General features: G+C 45.7%; 1 protein-coding gene across 3 annotated transcripts in view; it reads right to left on the minus strand.

The window, feature by feature from the left end:
- The window catches only part of ELMO3 (engulfment and cell motility 3), a 593731-nt gene that overhangs the window by 24859 nt on the left and 554801 nt on the right, over positions 1-14071 (minus strand). For all 3 annotated transcript variants that reach the window (XM_069653870.1, XM_069653880.1, XM_069653889.1), the window contains 3 exons: positions 12674-12778; positions 12352-12434; positions 4777-4857 (listed from right to left, as the gene is read on the minus strand). In XM_069653870.1, the coding sequence (XP_069509971.1) occupies positions 4777-4857; positions 12352-12434; positions 12674-12778 (269 nt within the window). The remainder of the gene's footprint in view (positions 1-4776; positions 4858-12351; positions 12435-12673; positions 12779-14071) is intronic.

A 14071-nucleotide genomic window follows, 5' to 3' on the forward strand; every position in this document is an offset into this window, starting at 1 on the left:
TCCAGGGGGAGGGTATTTATTGGGAGGGGACTTTAATCAAGCCCTTTATGTAGCGTTGGACAGATCTAATGATAGTCCATGCCAAAGAGATGGGAGAGCAATCCAGGAGCTCTTGCCATGGTGGGCAAGGACACGCCCTGTGGTCTCGGTGGAGTCAAATTTATTTTTAAGAATATTGTGGTTGACTTGCTGCCCTTCTGCGACCACGGCCAAAGGTCAGGGGCACACTGGTACTGGAACATCTTGGAGGTCCTCCTGGACAAAGCCCCACTGAACATCACTGTAGCTTGCCAGGATTGTGGTATTATTGGCTATCCTGGTGAAAAACGTGGCAGAGGTGGTGACACGCTTGCCGAGGGCGCACAATTTCTTGCAGTCCTTGTCAGGAGGGGATTCCAACAAGGACAGTGGTACTCCTGCCCTTTTCCGTGTATTAGTGATGACTAAGGAGTCTGGGACGGCATGGCCCCTGATGTACAGCGGGTCTGAAGTAGCTGGGCAGAACATTATCTCCACACTGGGATTAACTATACGTATGAGCGATGATGTGAGCAAAGATGGGGCCAGGCGCTTCTTGACTGATTTTAAAAAAGGGATAGTTTGACTGACCGGAGTCTTTTTATTAAGGATACTTTCCACAAAGTCTGAGTCAGGGACGGGTATGTGGGTGGTAATCTTAAAATGATCAGCAGCTCTTTTAAGAAGGTTATTAAACAGCATCTGGTTGTCAATATGCGAGTCCCTGGTTTGGGAGTCAGGGGGAGCATCCAGAATATGTTCACTGGGTCAGGGTCATGTGAGGAGGGGGTGGAGGGCTAGTTGCCCTGGTCATCAGCGTGGTTCCAGTCTGTGTCCTGAAAAGTTGGATCTTGGCTCTCCTGGCCGCAGCCCTGGACATGGAAAACGTTCAGATTAGGGTAATCTGGGTGATCCAGAAAGACACCCACATGGGGGTCCTGATGGGATTCCTCAAGGGAAGAGAATTGAGCACCAGAGGAGTGGAGCGTCTGTGATTTAGGAGGGACATGACAGGGGTCAACATCCTTATGTCTCTTTAAAATGCTCTCAAACTGGTCAGAAATTAATGGGCTCAGCCATTTTATTGATACAAGCCTCAAACTTGTCTCTGGTCCATTCAGAGGAGTCAGAGGGATCAAGAGGGGGAAAAGGATGTGCAGAGGGGGCTGGGTCCTGGTGCAGGGCTCTAGAAAGAGGAGAAGAGGCCGCAGAATTGTCCTCAGGCAAATTAGTGGAATTCCTGGGGTCCGGAACAGTTGAACTAGCTTTGGAAAGCTTCTCCTGAAGCTTTTTGAGTGTTTTCGACAAGTGGACCCATCTCAGCGCGTCTTTCGGCGGTCTGTCTTTTGATGGCGCAGCGTCTACCGATGCCACCTCAACAGAGGCCGAAGATTTAGTGGACGCCCTCTATTGAGGAGGAGTTAACGCCATGTGTAGGTGGGTGCGCAGAGGGGCCAAACCACAAGGTCCGGAAGGCCCCGTCTAAGACTTCGACAGGCCCGCAGGCGTAGAAACTTTCCTCAATGGCTCTGCCGGGGGAAGTGTAGGAGTAGTGTGCTATAGAGCAGGTGTTGCGTGGGTGTCCCTGTCACTGGGATGTGTCTTCCCCATAGCACTGCCGGTGGCATACTTGTTTGAGCCAGGGACGGACACGTAGGAATGTGAAGGCTCCACAGTAAGGTAAACAGCCTGCAAATCGGAGCAGCGGCTACCGAAAGATTCGTCTGAGTCACCGGCACCGTTGTGGGAGTGACTCTCGGCCTGCATAGCATAGGTCGCCCACTGTTTTGTACGCCTGTCTTTCAGGGTCCTAGATCAAAAGAGCGTACAGGCTTTACAGTTACACTCGTCAGGTTCACGAGGGAGACACCGATTGCATGGACAATGGGTGTCCTTCCAAGGTAATTTGCCATTGCAAGATGCACAGAATTTAAAAGGTGTCCTCTCCATAGCAGAGAGAAACGGCAGCCAGACCAAAAGAAAGAAAAGAGAAGGGTTGAAGAAAAGGCTTTCTCAAAAGAAGGGCCCCACTCTCCCTACTGTAGAGGCCAGGCCCGAGCCACCTGGAAAGCAGGTGCTGAGCTGTCAGGATGGATCATCAGCGGACAGACCAGGCGTCGAACAGCCCTTGAGTAGTCGTCGAAGGCAAGCGAACTGCCGAGGAACAGCAAAACAGCGATATAAAACTCTTACGAGCACTGCACTATGTGCGACCGACTAGTTAGGTGGAACAAAACAATTAGTGGGACCTCAACCAGTGAACGATTTTGGGTACACTACACGTCACTTTAGGGATAGTGTTACAGTGACGCCCATGTTGACGTCCCTTTTTGATCTTTGAAAAAAAGATGCAATACTCTGCGATTACCACTAGATGTCAGACTCTATGCACAGCATGTGATTCTAAGCAGATTCACAAGCATCAGAAATAAAAAACTCAATAAAGATATCAATTAAAAAAGTGTCTTGCAATAGGTTCATAATTAATCTAACAACATTGATTGTAGCTAATGCCAATGATATCTGTCTTCCTACCAATAAGCGTAGCCAAAATTCATCACTTATTATTTGTGAGGGGTTGTAAACAAATCTAGAAAACACTTGTATTTGTGCACTCTGAACAGATGTTTCAAAAATTCAAGAATGTCCTTTCTATTGCATACATGGCATCCTCTCTCTCTGCAAATCGGATTTTCTGTATCGGACCATATATTTCAAAAGTGCCTAAAAAATGTAATCAAAATCGCAGGAATAAAGTGCGAGAACGCCTACAAGAAAATTAAAGAAGATATTTTAGTAAGAGTTAGCCACAACGTGGATTCTATCATATTCCTTGTAGTTCTTAGAATGACTTAATTTCAATTTATTATTGTACCAATCCCATGGCAGAATCGTCCTCTTAACGCTGAGTGGATTAGCTAGTAATACATGTTTATCACAACAAATCTCATCCACGGTATCATCGCGATGTGCAAGGAAGTCATTTAATACTTTTGATCTATGCCCTCTGCAATCTTATACAGGTCATTGTGGAGAGTTCAGTTGCCCTTAAAATATTACAATAGACAGTTTTGTTACTCCATTAAATTAGTAATTTTAAAGAATGAAGGCCCAGCTCATTGCGAATTATCCACATTGGCACAACGGTGGATAAACATACATTTCTCTTCCAAATAATGACTTCCAATATCTTGATAAACACCCAGTCCTTAATGTGCACCACTTATAAAATAACACCATGGGTTGTTGCGACCAACCAAATATAGATATTTTTGATTTTATTTATTTGAGTTGCTAAAGGTATGGCCTTCATCCTCAAACCCTCATACAAATGATTATCACCATACCTCCTGAAGTTTGGAAATCCCAGATAAATGAGATTCTTTTTTACGTGTTGAATGGTTTTTCACCTTCAAGTTTCCACTTATACCTTACAACTCTATCACATCAACCAAAAGTTATTATATCACTTTTTTACGGTTAATCAGTAGACAGTGTTGCTTCATAAATATATCCAGGGTTTTAAATGCGTTCGACAAACCAATGGGGTATAAACCAGACAGAAGGTTTATGTTGTCTGCATATGCAAGCAAGCTAATATGCAGGTCATCTATTTTGGGCGGGAAATTTCTGTTTTTTTCTGGAGGCAGTTCCAAGTCAGAAATATACAAATTGAAAAGGATGGGGCCAGGCCACAGCCCTTTATATGTCAGTATCTTGTGTGAAAGAGCACCCATCCTGTTCAACCTCATCTGAATGTTTGTATCCGTATGAAGGAGTATTCATAGTTTTAGAAGACCAGTGGGAATCCCCCAAAAAGAAAATGTTTGCCCCAGAATCTGCCTTCATCGGACGCAGTGGTCAAGTCGATACATGCTGCATGAACTGTGAGACAAGCTTTTCCACAGGCCTAACTTATAAACCCATTTAATGTTGTTACCATGTGTTTCCTAAAACCAGTTTGAAACTTACTTAATCTCCCATTTTCTATTGCCCACGAATTTAGCTCTTCGAGAAGTATGCCGGCAATACTTTACTTGTAGCTTCTAAAAGCGCTATAGGCCTATAATTAAAAAGTGGAACGATTAAATATCGATGCCATGTATCTGGGATCTGTCCGTTATGTTCAACTGTCTGAAATAGCTTTTGAAGTACAACGCCCCATAGCTTTTGGTTGCCTTTTAATGTTAAATTACTCAACGCATCCGGTCCACGAGCCTTGGACTTTTTCAGTTTGGCAATTCTTTCTACTATATCAAGATACCAAACTTACCCTGCCATGCCCTTATTTCTAGTGTATTCATACTGAGGAGCCCCTTACCCTCTTAGTTGTTTTTAATTTAGCTTGTGGATGCAGCTGCCGCTTTATTTCAGTGTAACAGTAAAAAGAAGTGTTTTGATCTTTTAACATGAAATGCGAATAGTACATTTCCTGCTTGTGGCGCTCTAAGCAAAATAATTTGAGACAGGTTTAAATGAATGAACCGCAGCAAGCATGAAATAATGAATGCAGTGATTAAGAAATGCACTAGATAGAAAGTAAATATTAGTATTGGGAATTATACTGTAATTGGTGCAAATTCTCTTATGTAAAATGCCATGTTTAAAAACAGACATTTGCGAATTCTGTTAACTATACATGCAGCAAAGACATTTAATGAGGAATTCTTTGTCTCACTCATCTACACCTTTTTGACTGCCTCTGCATTACATTCTCAACTATCTATTTGTCAATGTCAATTCACATGGCTCACTTACCTCATATCTTGTGGGGGCGATGAAGTTCAAATAATACTCTTCCACATCATAACAGACCGAGAATGCCAGTTCCAGGACTTCCTGCAGAGATTGGATTTTTTTTTTTGGTTAGTTCAAGTATAGTGGTTGGCTCTATGGACATAGACAGTCAAAGAGGACGAGCATTGTTCTTGGTTGGAGAAATGAAGACCCTACCCTACCGCAAGTTCAAGGGCATGTGGGCCAAACATTCTGGCTACTGAAACAATAGACAGACAATACCATAGATCAATCAAGCTCTTTGACATACCACCACCAACTCCCAGGTAGTGTTGAGCAAGTAGTCCCAGATGTTGGCGGGGCAAGTCAAAGCATCCACAGAACAGGCGGACCTTTCAAAGTAACAAAATTATTGAAGAGGCACTCTGATCACTCTAGGAATTGACTCTCTAGAGACAACACATTGCGCACACACACAGGCAAATGTGGACACCAAGAACAAGGGATGGGTCTTCCAGCTCATGAAGACTGGATGCCTAGAAGGCACATGCAAATATAACTCACAGATGCTTACAAGAAAAAGAGGCCTCCACTCCCTGGAAACTAGAAAAGTCTTACCACACTCTGGACAAAGTACCCATCTTCCAAATGGCTAAGGGATACACCCTTCGATACAATGGAGGACGTGATAAATCAGTTACCCAGCAATCAGTGACAACAACCCCACATAATAGAGACAATAAGCAAAGGTTTCTTCAACGTCAGATAAACGATTATAGGGAGACTAACTCCCCCACATAACATACCTCCCTTCTCGGTGAGAAACCTGAAGGTGTCTCATCCGCCAGTCCCCATGGATCTGTCATCCAGGTGGCCAGGACACGGCCATCGCTTTTGGATCCAGTTCCTGGGGATGGACCACTGTGGGAGAATCACCTGGATGAGAGGTCTTGGGGAGTAGAAATGGGACACTAGAGGGTGAGACACGGTATCCCCTTCCCAATAATACTTTTGTCCCATCCTACCAGGTAGGATACCTAGGAACTCAAACCCCCCCCCCTCCCTTCCCGACACAAACAGTTTTTCACGAACCGCTCACTGTGAGAGAAAGCGGACTTACACCTAAACCGTATAGCTGACATGTCCCAACACAAGGGTCAGACAGAGACTGGCAATTTCTGATTACACACACCTGACTTCCATCACACTTCCCCACACAGATAAAAGGCGGAGCACGAAAGCACACACAGAGCAAGGCAAAACACACGAGGAAGCAGCAGTTCTGAGATGGCAGTTTAATACGAGAAGAAAGACGGCAAGACCAGAAAGGGTTGCAAGGAGGGAATTGTCCTTGCCCTTTTCAGAGGAAGACTAAAGGTCAAGCCAAACCCTGTGCACATTCGAAAGTCTTCGATAGCTAATACGAACAATTGGTTCAGGGAAAAGGGATCTGAGCCTGGCTGAGGGGGATCCGGAGTGAACCGCGAGTCACTCGAGAAAAGATATTCTATAAGCATTGGAGAAGGGACCCTGAGCCCAGAAGAGGGGGATCCAAATTAAAGCTTGTGATAACAAAGGGATCTGAGGCCGGTTGAGGGGGATCCAGGGTGAACCATGAGTCAACCGAGAAAAGATATTCTATAAGCATTCGAGAAGGGGCTCTGATCCCAGAAGAGGGGGATCCAAACTAAAGATTGTGATAGACTTAATCAAGAGACTTGGGCACAGAAGGACCTGATGTTGGTAATGGAACTGTGTCCTTGTGATGAAGAAGCCCAAGAGTGTGCTATGCTCGAGTGAACCGCCTTGTCCCATGCTGAAAACGTGGGGAAGGGAGGCCAATGGCCTGAACATCCCGACTTATAATTTTGTGAACACTTCTTTCTTTTTCATGAATATTTCCCCACATTTTTTGTAAATTAGCGGTAAAGATTGGCAATAGGTTTTTTAGTATTGGCCCTTTTATTTTGATGAGTCTCCACTAGGACTGCGTTATTTATTTTAACATGTTTTTATTGGTTTTATAACAAGTCAACAGTTTTCATCAATGTTGCACCAGCTAAACATCTTGTAACTCCCCCCCCTCCTCTCCCTTCCCCTCCCAACTTTCCAAGACCACAATCGTTCGTTAGCAGTACGCCATGTCCTGGCAGCCCTAAGGGCTGCCGTTGTCATCGAAGGTGGAAGCTGATTCAGGTGGATGAAACAATGACTGAGTGAGCGCCACCGATTGATGTAGGTCCTCACTGATGTTGAGTCTCTGTTCTCTTTGTGCATTTTCCCATGCACCAGTTTCCGCTGCTGTCCACTTGCGGAGGTCGTCCCACCATAATGCTGTGCTGGGGATTTTGGGAGATTTCCATCCGATAGCGATGCGTCTTTTTGCTAAAATGTACATCAAATCTTTGAGCCTGCACAGGGGTCTGTTTTTTTCTTGGTTTTTTGTATCTGCCCAGGATGCACGATCCGGGTGACAGTACGTCCAAAGTGATATCGGCACTAGCAACCCTCGCTGCAATCTGCTTCCAGAAGGATCGTATGACTTGGCACTCCCAGAACATATGGGTCATTCCCGCCCGGGGTTCGTTGCACTTGGGGCACCCTGTTGGCCTTGCGCCTTTGAATTTGGCAATAACTTCAGGTGTGAGGTACCCTCTGTTGGTGATATAGAACTGTATAAGTTGCAGTTGGGCATTTCTGGACACTTTCTTATGGTAGTGAGTTATTGATTCCCATTCTTTGTCCTCGAATTGCAAGGCGAGCTCCCTCTCCCATTTCGACTTACACTTAAGACTTTGCATGGTTACACTATCTAGCAGTGACTCAAAGTCTCGAGATTTCGTGTCCACCCTCCGTGGAGTTTAACATGTTTTCAATGGTATTGTGTCCGGATTCGGGATCCTCTACATCAGGCCATCTGTTTACTAGCTTCCTTGTCACTGCTCCGTAGAGTAGGAACTGTCCCACCGGCAATCCCGTAGTTTCATGTACCTCCGAGAACGTCAGCATGGTCTGGTCGTTCACGAGGTCCCCAAGGGTGGCGACCCCACAAGGTTCCCAAGTGCTTCTTATCTCCTTCAGGCCTCCTGGTCTGTTTTTCATGATTGCAGCGATCAGTATTTGAGGTGAATATGGATCAGTTACCCTCATGACCTTGCAGGCCCTTTTCCAGATCTGGATTTCCAGCTTCATTAGGTGTGGTGTGTGCTGGTGCACTCCGTCAGGGGTCCAGAATAGGTCCCTGAGTAGCATGTGGGGAATGGCTGGTTGTAGGAGGCGGGTGTCGGTAGTGGCGTCATCCGCCATCCATTGAATTACATGCTTCAGTTGACCCGCTAGGTAATATAATTCGAAGTTGGGGATATTTAGGCCTCCTCTTTTGTAGGGTCTTTGCATCACCTCCAGTGCCACTCTATGTCGCCTATCTTGCCACAAGAATTGCCTGCAAAGTTTATTCAAGTCTTTGAAGAACTACTGGGGGATGTTGTCGGGGACATTGGTGAAGAAATGTAGAAGGTGGGGCAACGCCACCATCTTGAGAAGCCCCGCCCTGCCTGTGACAGAGAGCGTGAGTCTGCCCCAGGAGTTCATTGACTTTTCCAGGGAAGTCTTTGGCTCTCACTGTGTTGAGGGAGTGCTCTGTTTTGGGGTCTCGGTGGATGGTTATCCCTAGTATTTAAAGGAGGTGGTCTCCCACCTAAAGGCCATGACTGGGAGCCTCTCTGCGCTGGTTTCGCTTAACGATGCGAGGGGGAAAAGGCAAGATTTGTCGTAGTTAATTAGTACCCCCGTGTATCTGCTGAACCCATCTAGTGTCTCTAGTATTTAAGGCAATATATGCTCTGGGTTGCCCAAGTAGAGGAGTGTGTCATCCACGTACATGGAGACGAAGTGGGTCACTCCATCTATCGTAATGCCCCCATCCCTGTATTCCTGCCTCAGGTATGCTGCCACAGGTTCTATTGCGATAATGTACAGCATAGGGGAGAGCGGACATCCCTGCCGGGTGCCCCTGTAGAGGCGCCACTTTTGTGTTGTTTGTACACACCCTAGCCGTGGGATCGGTGTATATGAGTTTGGTCCATTTTAGAAAGGCCGGCCCAATTCCCATTTTAGCCATGGTGGCATGCACCCACTTCCAACGGACTGAGTCGAATGCTTTAGTGGAATCGAGGGACGCCACTTCACATTTCCCGGGCTTGCCATTAGTGCTGTATATGACATGGTGCAATTTGTGTATGTTTTCTGTGATGGTTCGCCCAGGAACATACCCAGTCTGGTCTTGGTGGATTAAGAGAGGGATTGCTCTGCGCAGTCTCCTCGCCAATAGGGCTGTCAAGATCTTGTTATCAGTGTTAAGCATGGATAGGGGCCTGAACGAGCCACACTCTTCACTGTCTTTACCTGGTTTTAGCAAGGGAATAATCACGGCTTCCCTCATGGTATCTGGGAGAGTGCCTGTTTCGTATGCCTCGTTGAACACCTGGGCCAGGAGTGGAGTCAGTGTGTCCTGGAATGTTTTGTAGAACTCCCCTGGGAGCCCATCAGTACCGGGGTTTTGCCAGATGGAAGGGATCTAATGGTAGCCATGACCTCCTCAGGGGTGATGGGCTCGTCTAAGGCCTCAGCTAATTGTGCGTCTAGTTTGGGCAGCCTTATGATGTCTAAGACATCCCCAATTTCGGTGTCTGTGGGTGACGGGGGTTCGGTGTACAGAGCCTGGTAAAACCGAGTGAAAGCTGAATTAATTTCGGCCTGCGTATGTACCAATGTGCCGTCCAGGTTGTGGACCTGGCAGATGGGAGACCTGGGGGCCTCTCTCTTGTAAAGCCATGCTAGTAGTCTACCTGGCTTATCTCCTAGGGCGTGACTTCGTTCAATGTGCTTTGTGTAGCTAAGTTTCCCTAGTTTTTCCCAGAGCCCCCAACAGGATTGTTTAAGCTCTATTATTCTCTGGATGTGGGTGGGGTCAGCAGGGGCTTTGGCTTCCAATGCCTTAAGCTCAACTTTGTTGCGTGTTAGCGAAGTGAGTATAGACTTCTGGGCGCCTCCTATTGCGGCAATCATCTCTCCCATCACAACCACTTTGTATGCCTCCCATGCCGTGCTATGTGCTTCCAAACATATATAAAGAATCAGTGGGGTTAGGGGGGACCACTCTTCCCTTATTCTTTCCTCCAGTTCACAAACGTAGTATGAAGTCTGGTGCATGATCTTGTCCCAAGTATCAAGGGAGAGTCTCTTCCTCTGTGCTTTATCCGACTCACAAATATAGCATCAGGTCTGGTTCACTATCCTGCCAGGCTTGACTGTAGACCTTCTGATCACCAAATACAGTTTCCAAGAATCAGGGGGAAGTCTCTTCCCCAGCTCACCAATGCAACATCAAGTATGGTTCACTATTCTGCCAGACTTGACTACAGATCTTAGAATTCCAGAAAATGTCTCCTTTTAGCAATGCGTCCTTGACCCCTTGTTTTAACTTCTTGCACCTCTCTTTCTCTCTTACGTGTGTCCCAGACCCCTTTACATTATCTCAGGATCTCCCAGACTTGTTTTGGGCCTCAGCCCCTTGACTGTGTGCTTCTTCGGGCTTGTGTGGGTCATTGACACTTATGTGCTGATTTTGCAGGCGTGGCTTCCCCGACTCCATATGGGTCCCAGACCCTGACATGCTACTTTGCGTGACCTCTGCCCCTGATGCACTCAATGTCCAATTGAACAGACCTGGTGTACTCTCGTGCCAGGTACTGTTCCCATTCTTACAGTTCTTTCACTATCCCTTTCTGTCTCTCAGGATATTGGTACGGGTCTCTTTAATCTGTTTGGCCCCCTTTGTGTTCCAACGGCCGGCCCAACCATTTCCCCACCCCTGGGAAATGGTGTTGCGGTCTCCGGTCTGTCCTGGGAGTAGAGCGGGGCTTCGGTGCGGCTTCCGGGTTCAGTGTCCTGCCCGCTATGGCTCTGCAGCGGTAGGATCTCTTTTGTGTCCTCGACTGTGCGCCTTCACCTTGCTTTGGCTTCGCTGGTCGGGTTTCCTCTTTGCCCGTCAACGGACACGTCCCTGCTCCATGGACCTACTGGAGACATTCCTCCCTCCTTAACAGCGTCTTGTTAATTTGTCCTAGGGTCTCTCGCCACAGCATCAGTGTCTGGTTCCTCGCTCCTCCAGGGCTGGCTTTACAAGGTACACAATCCTTAGTTGCTTTTTATCACTGGGGCTGCCTCTAGTAGACTGTAGCGCGTATGTTGGTTCCGCGGTGGGTTTTTGCCTCCTTGTCTGATCATCTTAATGCCAGTGATTGTATGCACTCCACCTGGGTATGTCTCACTCTTCCTTGTCCTAGTGTGATTTGTATGAATGACGTCCTTTACTCTACAGAGATACATAGAGGTGTGGTGGAATCACAGGGGATTTAGTGGGGTGAGAGGAAAGAGGACTGAAATGGAGGGGGTGAATACTGCGTTCTCCAAAGGCTGCTTTTTATCTCTGGTCCTATGGAGGGCTTCCCTCCCCATAAAATGCACCGACCAATTATCATCCCCAGTGGGACTATCGGAAAGCGGCTTCACCTCCCTAGCTTCATGGGAAGGGGCTTCCCTCATGGGAGCATTGACAATACTCTGTGATTCGTCACACCCCATACATCCGAGAGACAGTCCACAATGATTTGTTCAAAAGCAAGCTAAAAGCCTACTTCTCTGCCGGTCAGATAGCACAGCGAGGCGCTCGTTGTGACATCAATGCACAGCCTGTTGGCGCAGGTTTGAATCCCGGCCGGGACAACTCAGCCTTTTATCCTTCCGAGGCCGATGAATAGAGTACCACGTAGTGGTGGGATAATAACTGTTATTGCAGTGCTTAGATACCTGCGGTTTTCTAGCGCTATATAAAAACTAGTTATTATTATTATTTGCCTCCGAGTTACTCTCTTAACCTACCTCTCATCTGCCTTATAACTAACATTTGGGATAATAACTGTTATTGCAGTGCTTAGATACCTGCGGTTTTCTAGCGCTATATAAAAACTAGTTATTATTATTATTTGCCTCCGAGTTACTCTCTTAACCTACCTCTCATCTGCCTTATAACTAACATTTTTCCCCTCGCCTCTACCCTGTCCCACACTTTTTACTGCTTTCATCCATTATGGTCACATCCCTAACACATCTGCCCGTACCTCCTACCTGCACTTAAAAATGTCTAATGTTGGTTGTCCTTAATCTATGTATGTCCACCAATGTATTGTCTCTGGTGATTGTTCCATTTACTCCCCCCCACAACCTGGTCAGAATGCCACTTAAACTCATCCCATTGCAAGAAGCTCACTGCTTCAAGTCAAATTTGATTTCTTATCCATTGTACGCTCTTTTCTGATCAAAAGAGCATTGTTCCTCCCTGTATAAATAAACATTCCCAGTCAAACTCCCCTTCCACGAGTATAGTGCAATGGCATTTTGTTAGGTCAATACTTTTGCTTCCTCACCCAGAGACCCTATATACATACACTAAAGTATTCCTTGAATGATTGCCATTACATACATTACTTTTTTGCCCTCTCCCAGCAATACCATATATTACGAAAGACTAGACACCTTATTCTGTTTTCCCGAAGTTTTCTCTCGGATGTGCGGACAGTCTTTCCCAATCAAAAGAGTTTTGATATCAGCCACTGCAACTGTAAAAAAACAAATGACACAGAAGGAGAGCAGAGAAATTAAACCACACCTACACTGTAGCAGCGTGCATACTCTTGAAGCACAGACTACAGAAGGAGAAATGTGAGATGTAAAGAAAGTGTGAGAGGGAAGTCGGTGGCACAGCGATGGAAAGCATACAGAGAGTAAATAAGGTGGAAAAGGAGCAGAAGAGGAGTGAGAGAGAGGTTTAAAAACTAGAGGCATTTTTTCCACATACCCTTTTCCTGAAGACTTTCGATTGGTGGGTTTGTTTTCCCTTCCTCGACATCACCGTAGTGCAGAACCTTGTGGTTTGGTGAAAGACGACAGTACCAGAGCTTATCTGAAACCAAGCAAATAGTGTTACGCTGAATCAGAAGACACATTTCAGTTCATAGCACCATATGTGGGCAGGAAATGAATTGGCAGCCCCTGCAGTCAAGACAGAATCCTGGCTGTCGGGCCCCAGAAGGCTGAACGATTCCAGGTGTTGCTGAACGTGTTCTTACCTTCATTAAGAAAGGAGCTTGTGCAGTAGTCTGATCACTCACCTGTGTATTTGGGTTAAGGTTAGGTTCCTTTAGCAGACGGGGGAAACATCAAGAAATGTTCAGGGAGTCATGAACTATTCCTTCATGAAGGAAACCTTGACAAACTTGGTAAAGGAGGGTATTAAAACCTCTGTCAGGCATTAAGTACTGTCAGGTAAGTACTGTCAGGGGGCATGGGCTCAATGGAAAGGAAATTGGTTTCTTCTTTCCAAGAATAGCCTTCAGAGTAACCCAATGAAAGAAAGAAAAATAGGGATGATCCTGCTTCCAGGTTAGATAGGACTTAAATGTCTGGAAATATGTGGGAGGAAGTGTGCTCAGGGGCAACGTGTTTGTCTTGGAAGCAAGGCAACGCAGCGCAACACAGGGTTGAATCCCGATCTCGCACTTAGAAACCACTCTGTGTTATTAAGTACGTTATAAATGAATAATTATAATTATAAATGAACAATTATAAATTAACAATTATGATTATGTAAAAGGCTCTTATCAGCAATCTGTTGGCGAGTGACGAACACTTCACAATCGAAGTAATTATGGACAGAAAGATGCCAACCATATTTGATTGGCTTGCTAGTTTCTGATGAATTCTGTTTTTTGAGCAATATCTAGTTTGTAATCCTTTCTAATAAATGCCAGATTAACATTTATTGTCTAGTGTGTTAGATGTATACCAATCCCTAAGTAGGATTAGTAATACCAAGGCTTTTTCACAGTTCCAATCCGCAGAGCCCCTAATTTTCACAAAGTAGGAGAATTAGTTGTCAGATAACTAAAGTGTCACCTGGAAGGGCAGCTTCATTGAACAACGGTGGAATATGAGATCTAAGAATTGTTGGAGTAAGGTATTTTGTAGACCGACAACTTCCCAATATGGTAGATGATCAAGAATAATAATACATTTTTGGTACAACTAGATTAACAGCAATAAGATAGTGGTCTGTCCACTTTAATGGTTGAGCAGAAACATGTGCTAAATTAAGGATATGGGCCAAAAGCTAATCATGCCCATGTATATCAGTTGGCCCTGTGTAAAATCTTTGGAATCCGATCTCCCTGTAAAAGTCTTCAAGCCAATAACATGG

The sequence above is a fragment of the Ambystoma mexicanum genome, chromosome 1p (assembly GCF_040938575.1).
Source record: "Ambystoma mexicanum isolate Mex_15411 chromosome 1p, UKY_AmexF1_1, whole genome shotgun sequence".
NCBI classification, from domain to species: domain Eukaryota; kingdom Metazoa; phylum Chordata; class Amphibia; order Caudata; family Ambystomatidae; genus Ambystoma; species Ambystoma mexicanum.